This window comes from Desmodus rotundus, chromosome 3, assembly GCF_022682495.2.
Source record: "Desmodus rotundus isolate HL8 chromosome 3, HLdesRot8A.1, whole genome shotgun sequence".
Classification (NCBI taxonomy): Eukaryota; Metazoa; Chordata; class Mammalia; order Chiroptera; family Phyllostomidae; genus Desmodus; species Desmodus rotundus.
In genome coordinates this window covers 49,158,690-49,182,107 of record NC_071389.1, presented here as the reverse complement: position 1 = coordinate 49,182,107, position 23,418 = coordinate 49,158,690, and the positions used below count along the sequence as shown (strand labels likewise).

The following is a 23,418-nucleotide window of genomic DNA, read 5'->3' as shown; positions in this document are numbered from 1 at the left end:
TCTAAAAAATGATGATTTCCATGGAGTTTGGTTCTTAAAATATCACATGAGGTTACAAAGGAGATGGCATTAAAAGGTAATTAGGCTATTGGGGAAACTTATACCAATTTGAGTGATTTGTTAATCACCAGGACAGAGGGCTGTAGTTAACATTATCATTATGCAAATTTTTGGAAATTATAAAATACTCATTTACAGGGTATATTTTAGGTTGTCAAAAATTACCTTGGGTAGCTCTTCAATTTGATTGGCATCTAGATAAAGCTCCTCTAATGTCCGTTCAAAGTTAAAGACCTCTTTTGGCACCTGCTGAAGGCTGCAGTGGGAGTAATCTAAAACGGAGATGATTTCTTCTTCACCTCGGAAACATCGGCACGGCACCAGACGGCCGATGATTTTCCGTTTGGTGGTCATCTCCAGGCACTGCACTAGAGAAAAACAGGAAAAAAAAACACAATAGTTTAATCTACTGCCTTTGGAGGGCATTTTTGCAACATTTAAAACTTAGAAATTTAATGTTGTTATATATTTTATAATTACATAATATTTCAAAGTGTATACTGGACATGCCCATGCATTATATCATTTAATCCTCAAACAACCCTACAAGGTATGTGAGATAGTTTTATTCTCATTTAACAAAAAAAAAGAAATGGATTTAGAGAGGTTAAAAACTTCCCATTATCACACAGCAGAATTGGGCAGAATATATCCCGGCTCAGTGCAATGCTATTACCATAATTACACTGTCATTTGAGATATGGATCTATGATTGCTTTTAATTTTACACAAATAACAATGCAGAACAGAAACCTCCAGAAATTGTTGGAAAATATATTTCTCTAATTTCTGCAAAATTATTCAAGTTTTACCCCTAAGGTTTATGACATTTTTTTTTTGACCCACAAATTTATTCCATTGGTCAACATACATTCATTGAATAGCCACTCTGTTTGAGACACCCATCTAGGTACTGGGATACAGCGATAAACTGAGCAAATTCTCTGTTTTTACGAAGCTTATATTTTGTTGGAGCTACAGGTCAGAACTGGAACATGTGCTTCAGAATGAGGGCCTATCTTTATGAATCCTGTGATTTTAATGTGAAAAACAACTTGTAATCACCATAGAGACCTGTGACATCTTTGGCATATCTTTAGGTTAAATTGACTGAATGCCATAAACTTTGTACAGGTTTGTATAACGGCACCTACAACACTTTATTAAATCTATTGTTTTCATGTCATTATTCTGGCAGACTATAATCCTCTTGAAAGTAGACACTGTGTTTTGCTTACTTTTTGCATTTGTCCTGGTGCTTGACACATAGTAGCTGTTCAACAACAAATGTAGAATAAACACATGAATGCATGAATGAATAAATGAACCTATTAGGGACCCTTTGCCTCAACCACATCAGCTACTGATAGCTCGCTTGAAAAACTTTTCATTCTTACTAAAAGGTCACTATGTCCATGAATGTCTCCCCAAGAATAATAAAAACCAGCGTTTTCCTCTGAGTTCCCAGAGCACTAATCATGTAGTTTCCTAATTCACTGTACTATTTCCCTATAAAATAAGTGAGTTCTGTTGGGACCAAGGACAGACAACCCCAAGATATCCCAAAATGGCATGTTAATTATTTTGAATTAAACTTCTTAAGAAACTATGCCACAAGAAGAAAACCCCGACTATTCTGTCCCTCTAACAGCAGGAGATAAATCTCCATGTGACAGGTGCCCTCTGTGCTCCTGGTGCGCTCTGTGCTCCTGGGTGCTGAGACAACATTACCACAAGATTTAAAAGAATCCAAAGTCCCCATCAAAATAAACATTTTTTTTTGCACAGCAAATGAAACCATCAACAAAATGAAAAGATAACCTACTGAATGGGAGAAGACACTCACTAGTGATATATCCAATGTGGAGTTAATATACAAAGTTTATGAAGAACTCATACAACTCAGTGCCCCAAACCACAAACAATCCAATTAAAAAGGGGGCAGAAGACCAGAACAGACAGTTCTCCAAAGAGGACATAGTACAGCCAACAGACATATGAAAAATGTCACTCACCATCAGAGGAATGCAAATTAAAACCACAATGAGATATCACCTCACACCTGTCGGGATGGCTATGATCAATAAATCAATAAACAAGTGTTGTTGAGAATGGAGAAAAGGAAACCCTAGGTACTGTTGGGGGGATTGCAAATTGGGGCAGCCACTATGGAAAACTGTGGGAAGATCCTCAAAAACTAAAAATAGAACTGCCCCAGGATCCAGCAATTCCACTTCCTGGAATATATCTGAAGAAATACAAAACACTAATACAAAAATATATACACACCCCTATATTTATTGCAGTGTTATTTAAAAGAGCGGAGTTATAGAACAACCCTGATTATAGGTTGTTGCCTTTCATGTCTCCACGTGGGATCTAGCATATATTAAGCAACCAACAAATGCATCTAGTAAATATCTGACATTTATTAGGCACCTAGTAAATATTTGTTGAGGTTATTGCAGTTGTAAAGGTAAGTGATGATGGCTTAGAATAGAATAGTAGCAGTGAGGATGGAGAGGAGTGATAAATGGGAAAGATGTTTAAGAAGCACAATTCAAAGTGTTGGTGGTGGATTAAAAGAGAGGTGAAAGGGGAGGCTGTGGGGAAAGGAATGTGTCTTAAGAGATTCCCAGGTTTTTCATTTGAGTCACTAGTAGCCACATTGACCACCCAATTGTGATGCTGACTAAAGGCGTATACTCTGTCTCCCTCCACCCACAGATGAGCAAGTAAGGAATGTTTTTTGTTGCTCAGCACCTTGCACTTACCCTTTAGTGCTAACAAAACATGGTTATTTTTGATACCTATCTGTTGTTACTACCACAATATTTTTATTATGAGCCAAGAGAAAACGGAATATCCAGGTCTGCACCTGAAGCTTTTGGCCAGAGTGCTCAAGACTTTTGGAATTTAATTCATTTATGATGTTTTGCCTTTCACTGTCCCAAAATGCAGGCTCCACTGATCATCCTTTCTGTCCCATCTCTCACCCCCACAATGTGCTCAGGTTTTCCTCTGGCCCACATTCTCTTTCCTCTACTCCCTCTGCACTCTGAGATTATGCCTTACAGCATAGCCAACCATTTCAATGAGCTTCATCCTCTTATTGAATGCCCCCTCCCCACTGTAGTCTCAACTGCAACGTGGTTCTCTTACGGGCTTTACAAGTGGAGCATAATGACTTTCAAATACCTTAAACACCTTAGGGTTGGAAAGTGGAATTATCTTCCTTGCTCTCTAAAAACTATTACTCTTCTCTCATCCTGTAAAATCTGTCCTTTGATGGTTTCATTACCTGGCAGTAGCATCTCTCTGCCCTTCCTCATACCATTCATTTATCAGCTCTTGAACTTCTTCTCCACCCATTGATAACTTCGGTATCTAATTCATGGACTATCTCTTCAGTTCCTTACCTATGCTCCCTACACATAATAACTTTCAACTTTTTAGAGCTTTTTTCTACCCCAAATTTCTAAATAACTTGATCATGGTGCTAGTCTTGACTTTTCAATTACAGGTTTCTAGTACAAAATGTGGCAATGTATCTTTTTTCCTAATAAATTCTCACATACTTCTAACATATATACATGTATAGATATATATTTTTAATTAATAGTATTTATTTTATGGTGAGTATATACCACTGCGATTCAATCACATTTTATTTCTTGTGCATTTTTTGTTGCGTTAAAAATTGGCTCTTGTTTTCTTTGCTTAGTTTTTCTCTGTATCTTCCATGAACTTAATATCGTATCTCCTCTTGGCATAGTTAAACACATGTAATTTGGTTTTTAATCATCCCCGCTCCCCTGAAATGATCCTTCAGGAGCACTGGATCTTCCTGCTCCTGTCTGGGTTGGCTGCTTTTCTAGACCTGACATTATCTGTTATCTGGAATGTCTCTTCACTATTATTCTGTGAATTTTGCATTTCTTTATCGTGTTATATCTATTATCTCCTGGATCCAATGTCTTTTTGCTTTCTAGACTTGTTGGGATATAACCTGCCATGGTGGAATAGAACATTTAATTACTTACTGAGAAAACATCTATGGCAGGTACATTTTGAGAACTTTGAAAGTCTGAACATGGCTTTAGTTTACCCACAAGCAATTGAAAGTTTGGCTGAATGTATACTTCCAGGTCAGAAATAATTTTCCTTCTGTATTTGAAGGGATTTTTAATTTATTATTTCTAGTTTTTAAAATTTTTGGTAGGAAATCCAGTCCCATTACTGTTCAAAATCATGTTTTATACCCACATTTCCTTCCACCAAAATATTTTTGAATTTTTATCTTGTCTGCAGTCTTTTGAAATTTCATGACAATGTGTCTTGATGTGTACTTTTTAAAAATTCCATTGTACTGGGTACTTGATGGGCCTTTTTGCTTTGGAGATGCTTACCCTTCAAATATGTTACATTTTCTATTATTATTTAATTTATAATTTCCTGATCTTCATTGTTTTCATTTTCCCTTTTTCTGCAATCCTGATTAGCTGGATGTAGGACTTACCTCATAGATCTCTCTTGTGACTATTTTTTTCTCTTGTATTTTTATATCTGTGCCTTTTTATTCTATTTTCTGAGAGATTCTCCTCAACTTTGTCTTCTAAACCCATGGACTCCATTATTTATATCCAATAGCACATTTTTACTCTCCAAACTTGTTTGTTGCTTCCTAAATGCACAGTCCTCTTTCATAGTGCCCTGTTTATATTTCAAGGGACCATAACATGTCCATGTTCTCTCAGAAGATATTTAAAGCTATGTACTTTAAATCCTTTCCTCCTGCTTCTTGTGTTATTTTTGAGTTCTATTTTCTGTTTGTTTACTTAGGTTTTTATCTTATATGACAGGGACTTAAAAGAAAATCTGGTGATCCCTGGCTGTCCTTCAATGCTGAAGAGTGAAGCTCTAAACCACTAATTGGAGGCTTTGTATGCGTAATAGGTTTTGCTGCAGGATAATCTGCCAGCAAGCTGAAGAATAGTCTCCCCTTCCGTCTGGGGCATAGCTGTGCGGTTCTGCGCATGGAGAAATCTGTCCGTTTTCCTATTTTCAGTCCTGAGTCTCTTCAGTTCTTTCCTGGAAACCATTGTCTTCAAGACTCTAAGAGGTCTATGGAATAAATAAATTTTCATATCCATTTGTGTAGCAATAATATAGCTAATAATGTACTTTGTATGTAGATGGATATAAACTATATCTTTATTCCCTGTCTTCTCAAAATTTGTTGAAATTTCTTATCTCTTGATGTTTTCTTTCCTATTTTCTCTGTTGTTGTGATCCTATGTATTTAAAAATCCCTTTAATATAGTGGAATCTTGGTTGTAAGAATAGATAAATAAGGAAGGTGGGAGATTAACTTCCATGTTTAAAAGAAAGTTTTCCTTTAGTCGCTTTTGTGCTTTTGATCCCTTGTTATTTGACCTATTAGGAGGACTTGGCAGAGAACTACATCTTTCTTTTGGAAACACTTCCTTTCATTGGCTCCCCTGACGTCACACTCTTCTGGCCTTTATCCTTGCACTTCATTCCCTGCATTTCAGTCTTTTGAGAAGGTGCCATCTTCTCTACCGAGGACTGAGATTTATTGCATTAGATTCCCCGACCCCTCAGGACTGTTCCCGTTTAATTATACACTCTCTCCCTTTTCAGTCTCATTCACTTTTTCCAACTCTCACTTCATTCAACTTTGATGAGTGGATCTTTGTAAAAAAAATTTTTATCTCTACTCGGATTTATTTTGCTTATCATTTCCATTTTATATTTTATGGGCATCTCAAATGTAACTGTTCAAAATTATAGTGATGCTCTTGAGAGGTACGGAGCTCACTGCAATGCTGAAGGCTATGGAGCTGTCTCCCTGGCTGTGTGACTCTGGACACATTATTTTAACTCTATCAGCTTAATCATCTATAAAATAACAGAGTACATACGAAACACTTAAATTATGTCTTCAAGTTTTAAGCATTCACAGTGTTAGCAACTACTCTTTGGCCCAAATCTCCACCTCCTCCTGTGTTCTCAGTCTCAGTGAATGGCGATACCATTCACCTGGTTTCTCAACATAGAAGCTTGGGCACTATTCTTGACTCCTCCAGTTTGCTCCCTTCCACATCTGTCACCAAGTCCTAACTGTTAAATAGCCTAAACATTTCTTGAACCAAGATTATTTTTACTCATTTCAACTGCTTAGTAACCTAGCTCAAACTGTTATCTCTTGCATTTATACCCATTTCTCTCTTTCCCTCCACAGTGCAGCTGGAGTGACTTTTTAAAAACACAAATATTATGTTGTCACCTTCTTGGTACAAATACTTCGATGACCCCCCTCTGACTTTAGGCAAAGTCCAAATTCTTCACTCTGGCCTACCAAGGGTGATAACGTCCTGTGGCCTGACTGCTGCCTTCCACACTCATTCTTCCCATGCCTTTTTGTGCTTTTGCATTCACAGCTTCTCTTATATTCCTAAGACTACATGATCTTTCTTATGCTAAGGCCCTTCAGCAATAAGGCTGCCTCTGCATAGGCACCTTTCTCTTGCCTTAAAAAAAAATTAGATTAAGAAGGGAAAATAGCCTCTTCTTATTCATCAAGGCAAGTTATGATGCTTGATCATATGTTCCAACTATATACAGCAATTCCCCTTGATCACATTTTAATTACTTAATTCAATATCAATCTTGTTTACTAGATTGAAATCTTTGTGAGGACAGGGACAATGTTCAGCCTGCTCAACAATTCATATTTCCAATAGTTTTCTAGTTTCTGGTCCAGAGTTGATACTTCAAAAAATATTAACTGTATTAGCAAATGAATATGGGAGCTAAGATTATTATAAATTTTATTTGTAGAGTCCTAGCAAAACATTTCAAAACAATGTATAATCTATTACCATAGGTATTTTTCATAAAAATAGGCATTCACATATTATTTTCATATCTTAATCATCAATAATTAAGCTTTAGTGTGTCTGTGATGTGCATAAGGTCACACAGAGTAATGAGTAGAACTGAGATTGAATCTCATATTTCTTTACCCCAAAGCCATTGATTTTTTTCATTAGCAGTTCCTGCATTACATGGATAGCAATGTATACAGATTAGCATAAGATAATTTACAGACATGACTTTATTACCAGTTCTCTCTCTCTCTCTCACACACACACACATGACAGTGATTTTCACATAGAATACTTTATGAATGCAAAACAGAATGAAGTGTTGGCAGTGAGGGAAATAACATTGTCCTCTTTCCTAGTGATCAGTTTTAAAGACTTTTTTGAATGTCAAAAAATTGGAAATGTAATATAGTAGAATTGAGAAAGCTTTTCAGAAGTTGTGTAAGCACAAAACACAAGAAAGAACATATGCATTACATACATGCTACACAGAAGCATCTATATATTTTTTCTAGTGAGTGACCACTGCCTAGTATACCGCACAGGCGTGCAGCTTCATGCCCAGTGTTTGGAGTTTGACTCAGAAACCCTCTGATTTCTTGTGTTACTACATATCTTTAGCACACGCCAAAAGAGGAATTCTTAGATTTTCACTTTTTCAAAAAGATTTAGGGAGGCAAAAGCAAAACAAGTATTTATCTTTCCCTGTTAAGGCCATTCCAGTAAATTACTTGAAATCAAATACAAGAACATTTTTTTTTTCTGGATACTCACAATACTGCATTAATTCCCTTCTCTCCTAAATCATATATTTTTTTAAAAATATAAATTGAATAGCTAAAGGAGATTTTTTTCTATAATCACAGTGTACAGTCAACAGCTTCCCTTTCAACATTCTTCCAGAATCAAATGCATTTAAACAGCAGGGCTTGCTAACATGGCCTGACCTAGATGAAGTAAAAGGAAGACTCATCTGCCTACATTCTTCATAGTCCTTCTCTATTGATAATTTATACCAAAAAGAACTTCAACCATTTGAGAATTATGCCTGCAGTAGTTGATTCAAGCTGTAAGAATACAGGTATCAAAATACCAGACTTTCAATACCTTTGCCTCCCTTAGGATTTTGTACCTACGTCTATTCATGCTATCCTTGCATAATATCACATACCTTGAAAGATAAGGGGATAAAGGAAAGCTCAATCTTTCCAAGATCTTTTGTGTGACAAATACTCTGGCTTTCCTCATTACTTGGCATAGACTTAAATTTTTCAAATGACAAATGTTTCTAATTTATTCACTGAGAAACCCTTTGCTTCACTAAATGTACCATGGGATATGGAAAACTGCCAATTTCTCTCCAAGTCCTACTTCAAGAAACATCTTTAAAACCATTCCAGCCTCAGGTAGGTCCCTGAAACCCCTTTATCAAGACAATGTGCATGTTGGTTCTAGAACTCCAAGTGGAGCATCTGAGATTTGTTTGTATTTTGACTGTTAAAATGATCATAATTCAAAAATATTCATATTTCATGGGTTTGTTTTCTTTTTATCATTACAGTATCTGAAAACCTATAATTACTTTACATGATTTGATTTGCTATCAATACATGGGCACCAGTTCGTTTTGATAAAGATCAATGAATTATCATTAGGACACACCCATTTTTTTCTTTAGTGATGATATGAAAACAAGAAGTCTTTCTTTTTTATGGATGAGTGGTATTTCATTGTGTAAATGACCCATAGTTGTATTATCCACTCATCTACTGATGGACACTTGGGCTGCTTCCATATTTTGATGATTATAAATAATGCTGCAGTGGGCATAGGGGTGCTTAGGTTCTCTCAAATTCATGTTTTGAGTTTCTTTGGATGTATTCCCAGAGGTGGGATCACTGGGTCAAAAGGCAGACTCATTTTTAATTTTTTGAGGTATCTCCATTCTGCTTTCCACCATGGCTACACCAATCTGCATTCCCACCAACAGTGCAAAAGCATTCCTCTTTCTCTACATCCTTGCCAGCACCAGTTGTTTTTTGATTTATTGATGATAGTCATTCTGACTGGTGTGAGGTGATATCTCATTGTGGTTTTAATTTCCATTTCTCTGGTGATTAGTGACATTGAGCATCTGTATGTCCTGTTTGGATAAGTGTCTATTCAGGTGCTTTGCTCATTTTTAATTGGGTTGTTTGGTTTTTGGTATTGAGTTTTGTATGTTCTTTATAAATTTTGGGTGCTAACGCCTTATCAGATGTGTTGGTGAATATATTCTCCCATTCCACGAGTTGTCTTTTTGTTTTGTGATGGTTTCCTTTGCTGTGCAAAAACTTTTTTGTCTGATGTAAAAAAGAAGAAAATTTTACCCTTGTGACAGCATGGATGGGCCTGGAGAACATTATGCTAACTGAAATAAGCCAGTATGAAAAAGAAAAATACCATATAATTTCCCTCATATATGGAATCTAATGAACTAACTGAACTAACAAGCAAAATAGAGACAGACTCATAGATAGAGAGCAAGATGACAGCTGAGGGTGTAGGTGTTAGGGGGTGGAGGGATCAAGAAAAAAAGAAAAAGGACTCATGGACATGGATAACAGTGTGATGATTATGAGGGAAAGAGGGTATAAGAGGGATAAATGGTAATAGAAAAAATACAATAAAAAATAAAAAAAAAGAAATCAGGAAGGAAAGCATGGTGCCTGGTGCCAAGAAGAAGCTTATCAAATAATTTTAAGTTATGCCATTAGAGAAGTTACTTCTTCTGAGAACAATGCTTCTGTCTCTCTATACACAGTCTTCCTAGAATTTTCATCTATTGACTTCAAGACTCTCTTTCTATGAATGATTCCTAATATAAACCATCATCTCTAATTCAGTTTCTGCTTAATGAACTACCTATTTTTGAATACAACTCAACTAGCTTAAAGCAGAACTTGGAAATATTTAAAAAGCTCCTACTTTGTATTCGACACTGTGCTTTCCTTCTTGATTTCTTGTTTTGATTAGCTGTGTTTTAATTCTCTTAATTCTGTATGTTGGAGTCATGTTTTACTGCTCCTTCTTTCTTTCCTTCCATAGTAAACATCTTACATCTTCCCCTTCCTTTCTTTACCATTCATTCAATCTGGTTCAGACTCTTACCATATCCTGGTAGTACTGCCAAAAACATAGCCATATGGAAGTATACTATTTCCAGATATCTTTCTTTTACCATCATTTATTCAACACATACTTGTTCAATATCTACTCTGTGGTAGGTAGGTATTGGGTTATATTTTTGGGAAACATCATGAATAGAAGAATTCTAGTTTCTGCTCTAATGAATTTACTGGGTAGTAAGAAAAATGAGTATCAAATAAAATATTGTGCAATTAAATCCATAATTGCTATAAAAGAAAATATTAGAATTTTATCCATTTTATATCTTTATATACACGTTAAAAATATTGACTAATCTCCTAAAATGTATGTCCATTCCCCAGTTCTAGAAGCTTCACTGAGTCCACATTTTCAAGGGCAGTATTGCCCAGTCCATATTTCTTAGTTGTATCTTGCTGTAAAAAATTGGCAGTATGTATTAGCATATTAAGGGCTCAGAGAGGTCTTGTGATAAAGAAATATGCTTATTTCTGTTCAAACCAGTGTTTCCTAACCCTTTTTTAAAAACTAAAAATTTGAAAATGTTAGTTTATCATTGTAACAAAGAATTACTATTCTGAATCACAAGTTTTAGGAAAGGCTGGTCTACAAGAACTTTTAGCTTGAAATTCAAACTATCTTCAATTCAATTTTTTGGCTCTTTTGCCTATTAATTCCATAAGCATGCATTTCCAGTTCTATGCTCTAACTTACACCACACCCAATACTTCATGTCCTTTATCCACATTTTCAACCCTACCAATCCTGCCAATCTATACTAAACCCATTAAATCATTTTAAACCATGATGTGTATCATAATTCATTTACAGGTCTTGAAACCTCATAGTAACTGATACTACAGAAATCTGGAATCTGGAACATCTTAGGATGATAAATAGAATGTCCTGTTTTACTCCTTATTTAGGTCATTGCCAATGAGTCACAATATGTGCTGTTAAAAAAGTCCATAGGACTTCAGCTTAGATCATTTTTTGAAGCTCAGCTTCTTTTTAAAGACTTCTCTAACTGTTCTAAACCATTTAAAATGCTGCTTTCTTTTGCCTTTCTCTTCCTTCTCATTGCCATTACTATTGTCCTCTTAGCTAACTACTTTAAAAAACATCAATCTAGGGGTTGTAGAATCAATCTGGTAAAAAATCTCTTGACAGAAGCTTTGTGCTTAGTGGCATCTACAAGCTTACTCAAAAACGTCTGCTTATTATATCACACAGGTGACCAACAGTATTTTAATATTTTCATCCTCTCTCCACACATTTTCTCTTGGAATTTTTACCTATGGATTTAAATATGCAAATATGTATACAGTGGTAGAGGCAGTAGAAATTAGACTTTCAAAATTAGATTACTAATAGCCTAAGTTCTACTCAGAAAAAAGTTCCAATTCTGTTAAAAAAAAAAAAGAACTGTTACAGTTATCTTTCTTAAAGAATTTTGCTTTCAGGAAAGTTGTGAACCTCAGCCAAGAGCAGCATGAAGAAGCAAATTTCTAAGCATTAAGACATTCTTAAAGACCTAACTTTTATAAGGTGACAACCTAAATTAATGAGTTGCAGGAATAATATCTGGAGGCTTCTTCACAGAGAAACAGAATAAGAAAATGGAACAGAAGTATTCAGATAAGGGTTATTTAATTAATAGAAGCTTAGGTTTGGTTGGAACCTTAGTCTAATCACTTTTCTCACCCTTAAATAAATTACTCATAAAATGGTCTTACACTTTAATATCTCCTGAGATATTTTTATCTGTAGTATAATGGTTAATGTTCTTAACGATGGCTGAGTTATTAAGGAAAAGATCAATTATTCAGCATGATTTATTAAGAAGCCAGAGCTGTGTATAGTACATTAAGATCTAGCGTAATCAAATATTTTATTTAATGACAATTTAGGTACCTGCTGGCAAACATTTATTTTTGTAAAATGTCCACTCTCTGTGAAACACTTCACCCCACATCTTCTTTCAAATACTTAAGTAGGTGCATTCAGCAGGAACTGGGGAGAAAGCATCTTTCGCGGAGTTCTCATCTCAGGGATTCCTTGCCTTTTGTGTCGTGACACAATGTCAATACGGTGCCCTTCACCAGACATGACGAAAGATCTATATTTTCAATCTGACATAAACAACTCAGAGAGAGCATTTTTAAATGCCACTTCAGGCTGTTTTACATTCATTCTGCAACATGGATAACTTATAACATTAGCTATGATTATTAATACTTTAATTAGTATTGCTGCTGATGGCACTTGTGCCTTCTGAATATTTAGAGCAAATGCTGCAATTTTGAAACTCAACTAAATAAACAGGGTTTGTAGTGATGATCTTTTAATCAATTAAGTTGCTTTGGGTATAAATCTAGGCAGTTACTTTATAATTGGAAAGATTTGAAGAGATTTATGAAACACATAACCTTGCTTGATGTCACCCTCAGGCTGAAAGAAGAGTTAAAATAACAGGACAATTAACTTACGGAGTTTAAAGCTGGCAAGAAGTTAAAAGCATTGGAGAATGCACTTATGGAAGCTTAACATGGCAGAATCAGAGGCTGATGTTGAAACTGAACGGCTTTGTTAGGATTCTGAATTTTTTTTATTATTCTTCTACAGTATGTGATTAAAAGTATGATTTCAAAGAACAATTTAAAACATCCTGAGTATTTAAATACTTATCTTGTTATCTTATAATTAATACATGCCATGGATGTAATTTTTTCAATTTAAATTCTTACTGAATAAATTATTTAGGAGACGATGAAAGGTAACAGGATTTGTGAGAATTAATAGAATAAAATCAGAGAGTAAAAGTTTTGCAAAGAGAACTGGAAAAGTTTTAAAGAAAGCAGGTGAGCTCTTTAAATGAAGAGCATGCCTAAAACGGGGGTTTTGCTAGAAGACAGAATGCATTTCACAAAGATCACAGTGCTACCAGAATAACCATTTCCAAAATTCAAATTCTAACTGGCTCCCTGCTGCCTTCACCATCAGCACCGCTGCCCTGCAGAGCCAGGTATATGAGCAGCTGCCAAGATTTCAGTCTCCTCTCACACCACACTCACACCTTACCTTCCATGCTTTCAGAGCTTTACATTACCCTCTCATCCCCTGAATTTCTTGCCTGCTCATCTCTCCAGGATTACTCTTTCTTAGAATTTTTAATTAAACTTAAACATTATCTTTGTAGAAAAATTTTCCTCTACTGTCCCTGTTATTGGTGAACTGTACCTTTCCAAATTCACCTGTTGAAGCCCTAATCTTCCATACCTCAGAATGTAGCCTTATTTGCAAAGAGGACCACTGAAGTTGTAGTTAGTTAAGAGGAAGTTTATTGGAGTAGGGCCCCATTTTCATAGAAGGTCATATGAAGAGAGCTGCATATAGAGGGACAATGTGTAGAGACATGGAGAAACATCCATCTACAAGCCAAGGAGATAGTCCCGGAGTAGATCTTTCCCTCAGAGTTCTCAAAAGAATCCATTACTGATAGTACCCGATTTGGTACTTCTAGCCTCCAGACTTAATGAGGCAATGAATTTCTGTTGTTTAATTCACCCAGTTTTTACTTTGTTAGGAGTGGCAGCCCTAGTAAACTAATATAACTCTCTTTTTAGCTTCCAATCAAAAGTTAGGTGTGTCTTCTCCAGCATTTACAGAACCCAAGGCCCAATCCAGCATAGACTTACTATGTTTCCTTGTTGATCTCTTCAGTAGCATGAGTTCTTAATTAGACTATGAATTCTGTCTTTTATTTGTATTCCTAATATAAGGCAGGTATACAATGTGAAAGTCTTTTTGTACAGATTAATGAAACAGAGGCAAAGACGGAAATTTTGTTTGGCCTTAGATTTGCCAACCTGTTGAAAAGATCAAGACTGAAATTTCAGATGCAATAAAATTGCCCAACAAAAGTATAAAGATAGATACTCTTAGTAAAAATGTGGCATCACCAAAAAAACATAAAATCACCCATTAAATTTTCAGAAATAAACACCCACTAAGTTTTCAGAAATAAACACCCAGAAAAACAAAAGACTCAATGTATTTCATCAGTACACATAGTAAATATAAATGACTTGAATCTAAAAATTGAATCCAAAGAGTTAAACAATATTCCAGAAGTATTTTAAAAATTGCTATGATGGTTATGATATGGAAATGATGGGGATATCTTGTTTGGAAGAAGCAGTTCTAATCGAAAAGGGAGGACACCATATGTCACTATGGACATCCTATACTGATAGTGGAAGTAAGTGAAGAACATTTGAGAGAGGATGAAAATAGAAATTATATTGGCTTAGAAAGTACACTATTAACTACCAGGTCATGTGGAATATGTCTGAGTGATACATTTCTAATGAAATTTTATACTAGCACAGAGAGAACAAAATAAAAATTGAGAAAAGAACTGTTTAGACATTTTGGATGTATAATTCTGCTCAACCAAAATTTTGCTCCTCATAATTCCATTTGCTATTTTTTCAGATTACACAAATACTGCATATTTATAATTAAGAATTTGAAAAATATAGAAAAGCATAAGAAAATAAAATTCACTATGGCCCTATCATTCGGAAGCAAAGCACTATTAACAAAATGGAGCGATTCCTGTCATTCAAGGTTGCACTATAACACAGGCAGAAGCATACACTCGCACACATAGTAATGCACACATATTATTAAAATTAAGTGTGTTGTTTTCTGTCATGCTTTCTACTTAGCATTATACTGTGAACATTTTCTCATATCATTAAATATTCTTTAAAAGATACTTTTTTGAAAGCATGAAATATTTTGTTGTAATTATATCTACCAATTTACTTGACCAATTTTTTTCCTATTAGAAATTTATATAGTTCAGCATTTTCCCAAATTATAATTAATGCCTTATTTAACAACCTCAAATATAAGTTCTTGTGCATTTACTAAATGAGAAATATTTGAAAACTTTTACTCTTCTTGATAAATATTATAAATTGCTCAATTATTTGCACTGATAGCTACCAGAGTACTATATGTGACCATTTCCTTGCACCACTGCCAACAGATGTTACTTCCAATCTTTGTTTATTTCCAATCTTTGTCAGTTTGATACAGCAAAGTTTAATTTAAGGAGTTTTTTATAGGAGACTGTTCTGCGTGGCGTGGGCCCAGCTCCCACTCAGAAAGGCCAGTGGGGAGCGAGGTCCAACACACAGGACCCACACGCACAGATAGGTTCTCCCGTGGGGAATCAGGCCCTCATTGTACCTAGGCCTCTTTGAGACTTGCTTTTTTGCTAAAACTCCCTCACCCTGAATTGAGGCACAAACGTTTACTGCATATCTTTAAAGTAACTTTCTAAAATCTCCGCTAAACCTTCCAAGGACTAGTATAACCAGCTTAACCACTTTTCCCTTTACATTTGCAAATATCCTTCCTCTTTTATGTAATCAGCAACATCCTCTCCTTTGTTTTCTGTAACCGCCTAAAGCAAACCTGTGCAGAGTAAATGAGGATCATCCTCAATGTAATGTGCCCAGAGAAGCAATAGAAACCTGTCCAGGCAAGGGTCGGGGCACTCTCCTCTTGAAAGAGTGGCCGTGCCATCCCTTTTTCTCCACAGGACTCGGTTGTCCATGTGTATTTGTATATTGCAGCCACAACAAAGGATCCTGCTGGCCAGGGTCTGCATCAGTTTTTAATCTTTTCCTTCATTTGTTCCTCCCTTGATTTATGGTTACAAAGTCAGTGTGTTGTATGGACGGACTTAGCTCAAAGGCTTACTGATAGGAAACACTTCATTTTTAGCCAATCATTGCCTTTCAACATTGCCTTTGGAAGCTCTCTTCTCCTCTCTTGGACAAGATCATGTATCATTAGCTTTCTAACTGCTCAGTTTTAGGAACAATCTCATTTAGGTAATTAGACTCATTCTGAGGTGGAGTTCCACCATAATGTGGAAATAATCCAGATATTTTGGCAAGTTTTCTGTTGGCCATGGTTTTTGAGCTGGTGGATCCATTAGAAGAGAACAATGTAAATGATAATATAAAAGTCACATCTTTATATGGGAAGGGTTAACAGACTTCAAGCTCTCATTTGGTTGTGTGTTTTCACTGAAGTGATATGTAATTAACATGAATAAATAGGGAGATTTTGAAAATATTTCTAAGATTTTTTTTCCATTGTCAATAATGAACTCTTTCAAATGGAAATGACTCCTAACAGTACTTCAGTTGACTAACCTTGAACTTTTGCACCAAACCTTAGATTTTATTTCTTTTTCTTACTAATACAGGATGCCAAAGACCAAAATATTATTTTAGTAATATAAATTCAATGTTTTACTCTCTTCATAAATCCCACTAGAGCTCTATGCACCTCTAGCAATTATAGTCAGACTAACACATGGATGCTGTCAGAACAAATCTTCTTTCTAGTTCACATTTTCTCAATACATGTGGAACAAAACAAGGGACAGAAGTGAGCATGAATGGAGACACAGTGCCCCTGGTTTCTCATTAAGTAGCAACAACTGTCTACCTAGACTGGCTCTGAACGAAGGGCCAGATCTAATCTGAAGCAAAAAAGTACCGTAACTTCATTATTCTCCTGGACCATCTGCTTAGTTTTTAAGGACAGTAGAAAATAATTCATTAAATGTGTTATTTAAATTGCCGTGTGCGCAAATGTGTGTTGAGGTTGAGAGCCTGCCGTGTCAAAGTAGGGAAAAGATGGCTACTTTGAAATAAAAGAATATACCAGATAATTAGAGCAACATTTTTAGTTTCTTAAATTAAGCATTTTATTTATATTTTAAAATATTTTTCCCAATCATAGTAAAAGGATTATATTTGGAATAATTAATTTTTCCTGCTTGTCTCAGAATTATCCTGAGCACTAGTGGTCTGTTTTTTAAAGATTCTAATATACATAATTGGGCAGAGTACAGAAATTAAGGAGTAATTTATCATATTTTTAGATATTTTTCACTTTAAAAAGAAATAGAGTAAATATGTACATCCATTTAACCTCAAAATCAGAGTAAGAGGCAAAAGATTTTTTCTTGTTATAAGTTTATATTTCAGGTAAGCCTTCTAAGACTGTTTTCCCCAGTGAATTTGTCCTCCTGTACAACCTCTCTTATTGACCACTTTCACTGTCTTTTAAACTGGGGAGGACATTTAACGCATCCTCTCATTATTTGCTCCCCCAAATCTGACCTTTGTAATGTACTGTCATCTTTCAGTTAATGAACTGACAACTCATGCAGTCTCCTAAACTAAACCTCTGGACCCATCCTCCACTCTCGTTTTCTATCATTTTCCACTTTCAATATCACAAATGAGCCAGATTTACATTTGTGGCCAAGGTCTCTGCAGTCACTGCTGAAATGTGGGATCTCGTTGCCTTTTCTTCCTTTGACTTCCTAAGTAGCTGTCTAGTTGGTTTCTACATAGCCTAATGTGTAAATGCTGTCAACTTCTCCTCCCCCCCCCCCCACATATTTACAATGCCTCTACATTCTTCCAAGCTTTTGCAAATGCATTTCTCTGCCAGGGATGATCTTCACTCTTTTATTTTTTAACTTGGGAAATCTTAATCATTCATCCTCCAGACAGGTTGAATGTCACTCCCTTGACAAATCTTTTCCAATTCCCTTAGGATGTAAGTTACGCTCTGCTTTGTCCTTAGAGCACTTTCTAGCATTTATTGTGGTAAGTTGTCAAAGCTCATTCTGAGGACTCAGCATGACACCAACCTTGACCCACACAGACAATTCCAAAATTCTTTACATTAAAAGTATCCTTTTCTAGCTAGCTGACAACTCAAATTTATTTTTAAACTTCATTGCAACAACAACAAAAAAATCAAAACACTTTCATGCTTTACTAGACATTACATATAATATCATCTAAATTATGAATTATCTTTCCTATGAAATGTCTTCTCTAGTAACATTTATGTCCTAAATAACATGCTGGAAGGTTATAATAAACAAGACCAGACACCAACTATGCTTTCTATAACAATAGAATATGCTATTTTGATTCAGGTAAAAATAATATATATCAAGTTTTAAAAATTCTTTGTCATTTATACACTAGAATTATGTTCTGCATGCAATAACAAAATGATTAAAAATTAAAAGCACTACTATAATTATATTTTCAGTCACCAAGATGTAAAATAATGATTTATAGCATATCTCTGTAAAATAATAGTCACTATTTTTATGCTTTAATCTGAGAATGGCTGGCCATGCTAGTACACAATTTGGTACATATATTAAATAAATGAATCTCATATCCAAAATTATTCATAGCCACTGTTGAGATATCTCATATTAATAAACACACACATACAAAATCTTCTAATGACCATATCATCTAACACTAAACACACACAAAATAAAATATAAAAGGTGATATAAAATTATTTTACTAATATAAAATGAGTCTCTAAAGTTACTATTGGTTTGGATATTGTTTCACTGGAAATATTCTGTTGGTTATATATACCTTGTAAAAAATAGCATGATTAAAGTATAGTATATTAAGACACCAAGACCTGCATTCTAATCTTAATTTTGATGCACATTAGTAAGTGTCTTAAACTATTTGGTGTTTAGTTTTTCATAAGGACAATAACAATTTTGGAAAGAAATCACTCCAGTATTGGCCAAAAGTGTATAACTTATGATTCTGTTAATTTCATATACATAGCTCTGCTTTGCTTTAAATTATTTAGAATCTGTAAGGATTTTAGGCAATTTTCCTTCTAAGTATTTATTGCATAAAACTTACATAAATACACACAAACATACATACAGTTTTCATATTTTTGTTCTTGCTCTTTTATTTTTTAAATATCAATTGTATTTTATTGATTATGCTATTACAGTTGTCCCAATTTCCCCCCCATTATCCCCCTCCACCAAGCACCCTCCAGTCCCTCAGGCAGTTGCCACACCATTGTTCATGTCCACGGGTTGTGTGTATAAGTTCTTCTGCTACTCCATTTCCTGTACTGTGCTCTACATCCCTGTGACTACTCTATAACTATCTATTTGTACTTCTTTTTTTAATTTTAATTTTTATTGTTGTTCAATTACAGTTGTATGCCTTTTCTCCCCATCCCTCCACCCCACCCCAGCCAAACCCACCTCCCTCCCCCGCCTCCACCCTTCCCCTTGGTTTTGTCCATGTGTCCTTTATAGTAGTTCCTGAAAACCCCTCTCCCCAGTAATCCCTTCCCCACTCCCCTCTGGCTATTGTTAGATTGTTCTTAACTTCAATGTCTCTGGTTATATTTTGTTTGCTTTTTTCTTTTGTTGATTATGTTCCAGGTAAAGGTGAGATCATATGGTATTTGTCCCTCACCACCTGGCTTATTTCACTTAGCATAATGCTCTCTAGTTCCATTCATGCTGTTGCAAAGGGTATAAGCTCCTTTCTCTCTGCTATGTAGAATTACCTTGTGTAAATGTACCATAGTTTTTTGATCCACTCATTTGCTGATGGGCACTTAGGTTGCTTCCAGTACTTGGCTATTGCTATGAAATTGTGCTGCTATGAACATTGGGGTGCATAGGTTCTTTGGATTGGTGTTTCAGGGTTCTTAGGGTATAACCCCAGCAGCAGATTTGCTGGGTCAAAAGGCAGTTTCATTTTTACTTTTCTGAGGAAATTCCATACTGTTTTCCACACTGGCCGTACCAGTCTGCATTCCCACCAACAATGTACTAGGGTTCCCTTTTCTCTTCTTAATCCTCTCACCTCTTCACCCATTCACATATAACCCCTTTCCATCTGGCAACCTTTTTCTTAAATAAGACTCTTTAACATTTCATGTAATAATGGTTGGTGATGATGAACTCCTTTAGTTTTTTCTTGTCAAAGAAGTTCTTTATCTGCCCTTTGATTCTAAATGACAGCTTTGCTGGGTGTAGCAATCTTGGCAGTAGGTCCTTGCTTTTCATGACTGAATATTTCATGCCAATCCCTTCTAGCTTGCAAAGTTTCTTTTGAGAAATGAGCTGACAGTTTCATGGGAACGCCCCTGTAAGTCACTACTGCTTTTCTCTTGCTGCTTTTAAGATGGCATCTTTGTATTTAGCCTTTGGTATTTTAATTATGTGTCTTGGAGTGATCCTCTGTCTGTCCATCTGGTTTGGGACTCTCTGTGCTTCCTGGACTTGCATTTCTATTTCCTTCACCAAATTAGGGAAGTTTTCTTTCATTGTGTTTTCACATAGATTTTTAATTTCTGCTCTTTCTCTTCTCCTTCTGGCACCTTTATGATGTGAATATTGTACCAGAGACTCCTAACACTATCCTCATTGTTTGGGAGTCTTTTTTCTTCTTCTTGTTCTTTATTTCCTTATGTTCCAAATCATTGATTTGATTGTTGGCTTCATCCATCTACTGTCATTTCCCTGTAAATTGTTCTTAGTTTCAACTAGTGTATCTTTTGTTTCTGACTGGATCTTTTTTTATGATGTTAAGGTCCTTACTAAGTTCCTTGAGCATGCTCATGACCAGTGTTCTGAACTCTGCATCTGAGAGATTGCTTATCTCTATTTTGTTTTCTTCTTTTCCTGGAGTTTTGATATGTCCTTTCATTTGGAACATGTTTCATTGTTTCTTCACTTTGGCAGCCTCCCTGTGTTTGTTTCTATGTATTAGGTAAGGTGTCCTGTAGGGTCCAGTGGCACAGCCACCCCTAGAGGTACACCCTTCATGTGAGTTGAGTACACCTTCCTCTTGTAGTTAAGATGATTGCTTTTGGCAGGTCAATGGGAGGCATTTACTTAGGCCAGTCAGCTACAAGGACTGGCTGTGGCTATTGACCACCAACCTCCACCCTCTGTGGAGGATTAGCTGTGTAGGGGCAGGATAGTGATACTCTAATGTTGTCTATAGCTCTCTCCATTGGCTCTGGATTTTCCTAGGTTGTACAGGCCAAGGTCAATCCCTACCTGTGTTCTGCCAGAAGCCACCATTCATGAGCTATAAAGCAATCTGAAGTGAAGATAGCTGCTACTTATGCTGGACTTGGAGATTCCCACGGGAAGCCAAGCTACAAAGTTAGGTTTGCTGCTACTAGTGCTGGGCCTGAGACCACTTAGCAAGTGGTATGGGGGTTGGGGGCTCACTGAGGCTGGCTGTTGCTTCTCTGAGAAGATTTAGGAAGCTGTGAAGCATAAGCCAAGACTAACCATTCATTTGTAAAAGCCACTGTTAGCCTCTTGGGTGGGCCCATAAGTTGGATGGGGGGAAGCCTCAGGGGATTTCCAGGTTGAGGTAAACAGTGTTAGCCAGGTTGATGGAGTCTCAGATACAGCTCCTGCCTGCTAGTTTTGTGGCTCTGTGGTAGGAGGGTTCAGAAGAGGGACAGAGGGCCTTTCTGTCTGGGTGAAAGCTGTCCCACAGTTCTTGCCTTGATGCCAGACACTTTGGTCCTTTCCTGCATGCCACTAGTGCCTTTCAAGCTACTACCAGGGTGCTGAAGCTCAGAGGGATTGAGTCTGAGTAAATCTGCATGTGGTTTCTTTAAGAGGAACTGCTTGGGACTCCAGATGTTTCTTTTACCAACTCAATCCCCACTGGTGTTTGCATCCAGAAGTTATAGGGACTTATCTTCCTGGCACTGGAAACCTGGGCTGGGGACCTGGTGTTGGGCTGGGACTCCTCACTCCCAAGATATCTCTGCCAAAGTTTTATCTATCACACATGGAAGTGGGACCAGTATGTTCCGTGTTTCTGCCCCTCCTACCAGTCTGGATGGATGTGGTTTCTTTAATTCTGTAGTTGTTAGACTTCTATTCAACTTGATTTCTGACAGTTCTGAGTGATGTTTTTTTTACAGGTTAGTTTAATGTTGATGTGGTTGTGTGAAGAGATGAACTGTGTTTACTTACACCTCCATCTTGACGGGAAGTCTCTGTTCTTGGTCTTTTAAAATCATGTTAAAATCTCCATCAGCTTTTTAAATATTAGCATCACTTCTTGAATGATTTGTACTGAATAAACAGGATGAAAGTTCATCTGGAAATGTCCTGAGGGCTGTAAGTGGGGGCAGGATCAGATCGGATCTGTTTTGTATTCTTGCTTCTCAGTAAAGAATCATTTGGAGAAGGTTGGAAAGCCAATCAGGGGGTTCTGGAGAAATTGCAGCCAGAAAGCACGTAGGGACAAGAGAAGTCAACATAGTAAAAGATTAATTAAGTAATAAATAAATAAATAAATAAATAAGAGTTACAATAATCAGACTTGATGATTAGCTAGTCACAGTTGTCGTATCTCCTTTAGCTTGCTCCTCTACTGAATAATTTGGAGGCTAGAAAAATTGGGTATTACATCTTTCATCATTTTCTCCTCATGCTTATCTCTGTTCTTTATGTCTATAGCTAATCATTGTCAATGTCTGTTTCTCACCATTTGTTATCATCTGCTCTGCATTTTGGTGACTTCTGTCTTCACTGCTAGTGTCTAGCCTCTTTCTTTTCAGGAATCTTTTCCTCTTGTTTTTTCTTTTGGTTTCTTAGTCTTTTCTTGACCTTATTCATTTCCTCAGGTGTTAGGTTACATCTCATCTCATCTGTGGAGCTTTCTTAATTTTCATTAATTCAATAAAAGAGTTGCCAGATTTAGAAATAAATAAAGAAAACACAAAAAGACAGAATGCCCAGTTAAAAGGAAAAGTCATATAAACAATGGATAGCATAAATATGTCCCATGAAATATTTGGAGTGTGTTTATACTACAAAATTATTAGAAATTCAGCCCCATGGCAAGCTTGGCAGAAGCACGAGACCCTCCTCCTGCCTCTCCATCTATTCCATCCTCTACCACCTCAGCTTCCTGAGTGAGCCCAGTGACCACTGGTGCAGCTTCTGTTGCTGAGTGGGAGCCAGATGGTCAGAGGAGCCCAGCAGCCCCAGCAGCTGAGGAGTTGCCTGGCTCCTAAAGTGACTAGCACAGTGGAGAAACCACTTCAAAAATGGAAAAGTAGAATGGATATCTGTCTATAATTCTACACCAATTGAAAGAAAAATGGGGACTCTCATCAAGATGGGAGCATAGGTAAACACGGCTCACCTCCTCACACAACAAAGCAAAAACTACAACAAAAATATAAAATAACTATCACCCAGACTTATCAGAAAATTAAGCTATATGGAAGTCCAAAAACCAAGGAATTAAAGAATTCACATTGGCCCAGATGGGTAGGAAGGGCAGAGACATGGAGATGCAGAACGGGCAGTCCCATGCCTACATGTAGTGGCTAAAAATCAGGAGGG

General features: G+C 36.3%; 1 protein-coding gene across 3 annotated transcripts in view; it reads right to left on the bottom strand.

The window, feature by feature from the left end:
- Nucleotides 1-23,418, bottom strand: part of LRRC7 (leucine rich repeat containing 7) — a 483,504-nt gene that overhangs the window by 305,131 nt on the left and 154,955 nt on the right. For all 3 annotated transcript variants that reach the window (XM_053920503.1, XM_024565449.3, XM_024565450.3), the window contains one exon: nucleotides 226-428. In XM_053920503.1, coding sequence (XP_053776478.1) covers nucleotides 226-428 — 203 coding nt within the window. The remainder of the gene's footprint in view (nucleotides 1-225; nucleotides 429-23,418) is intronic.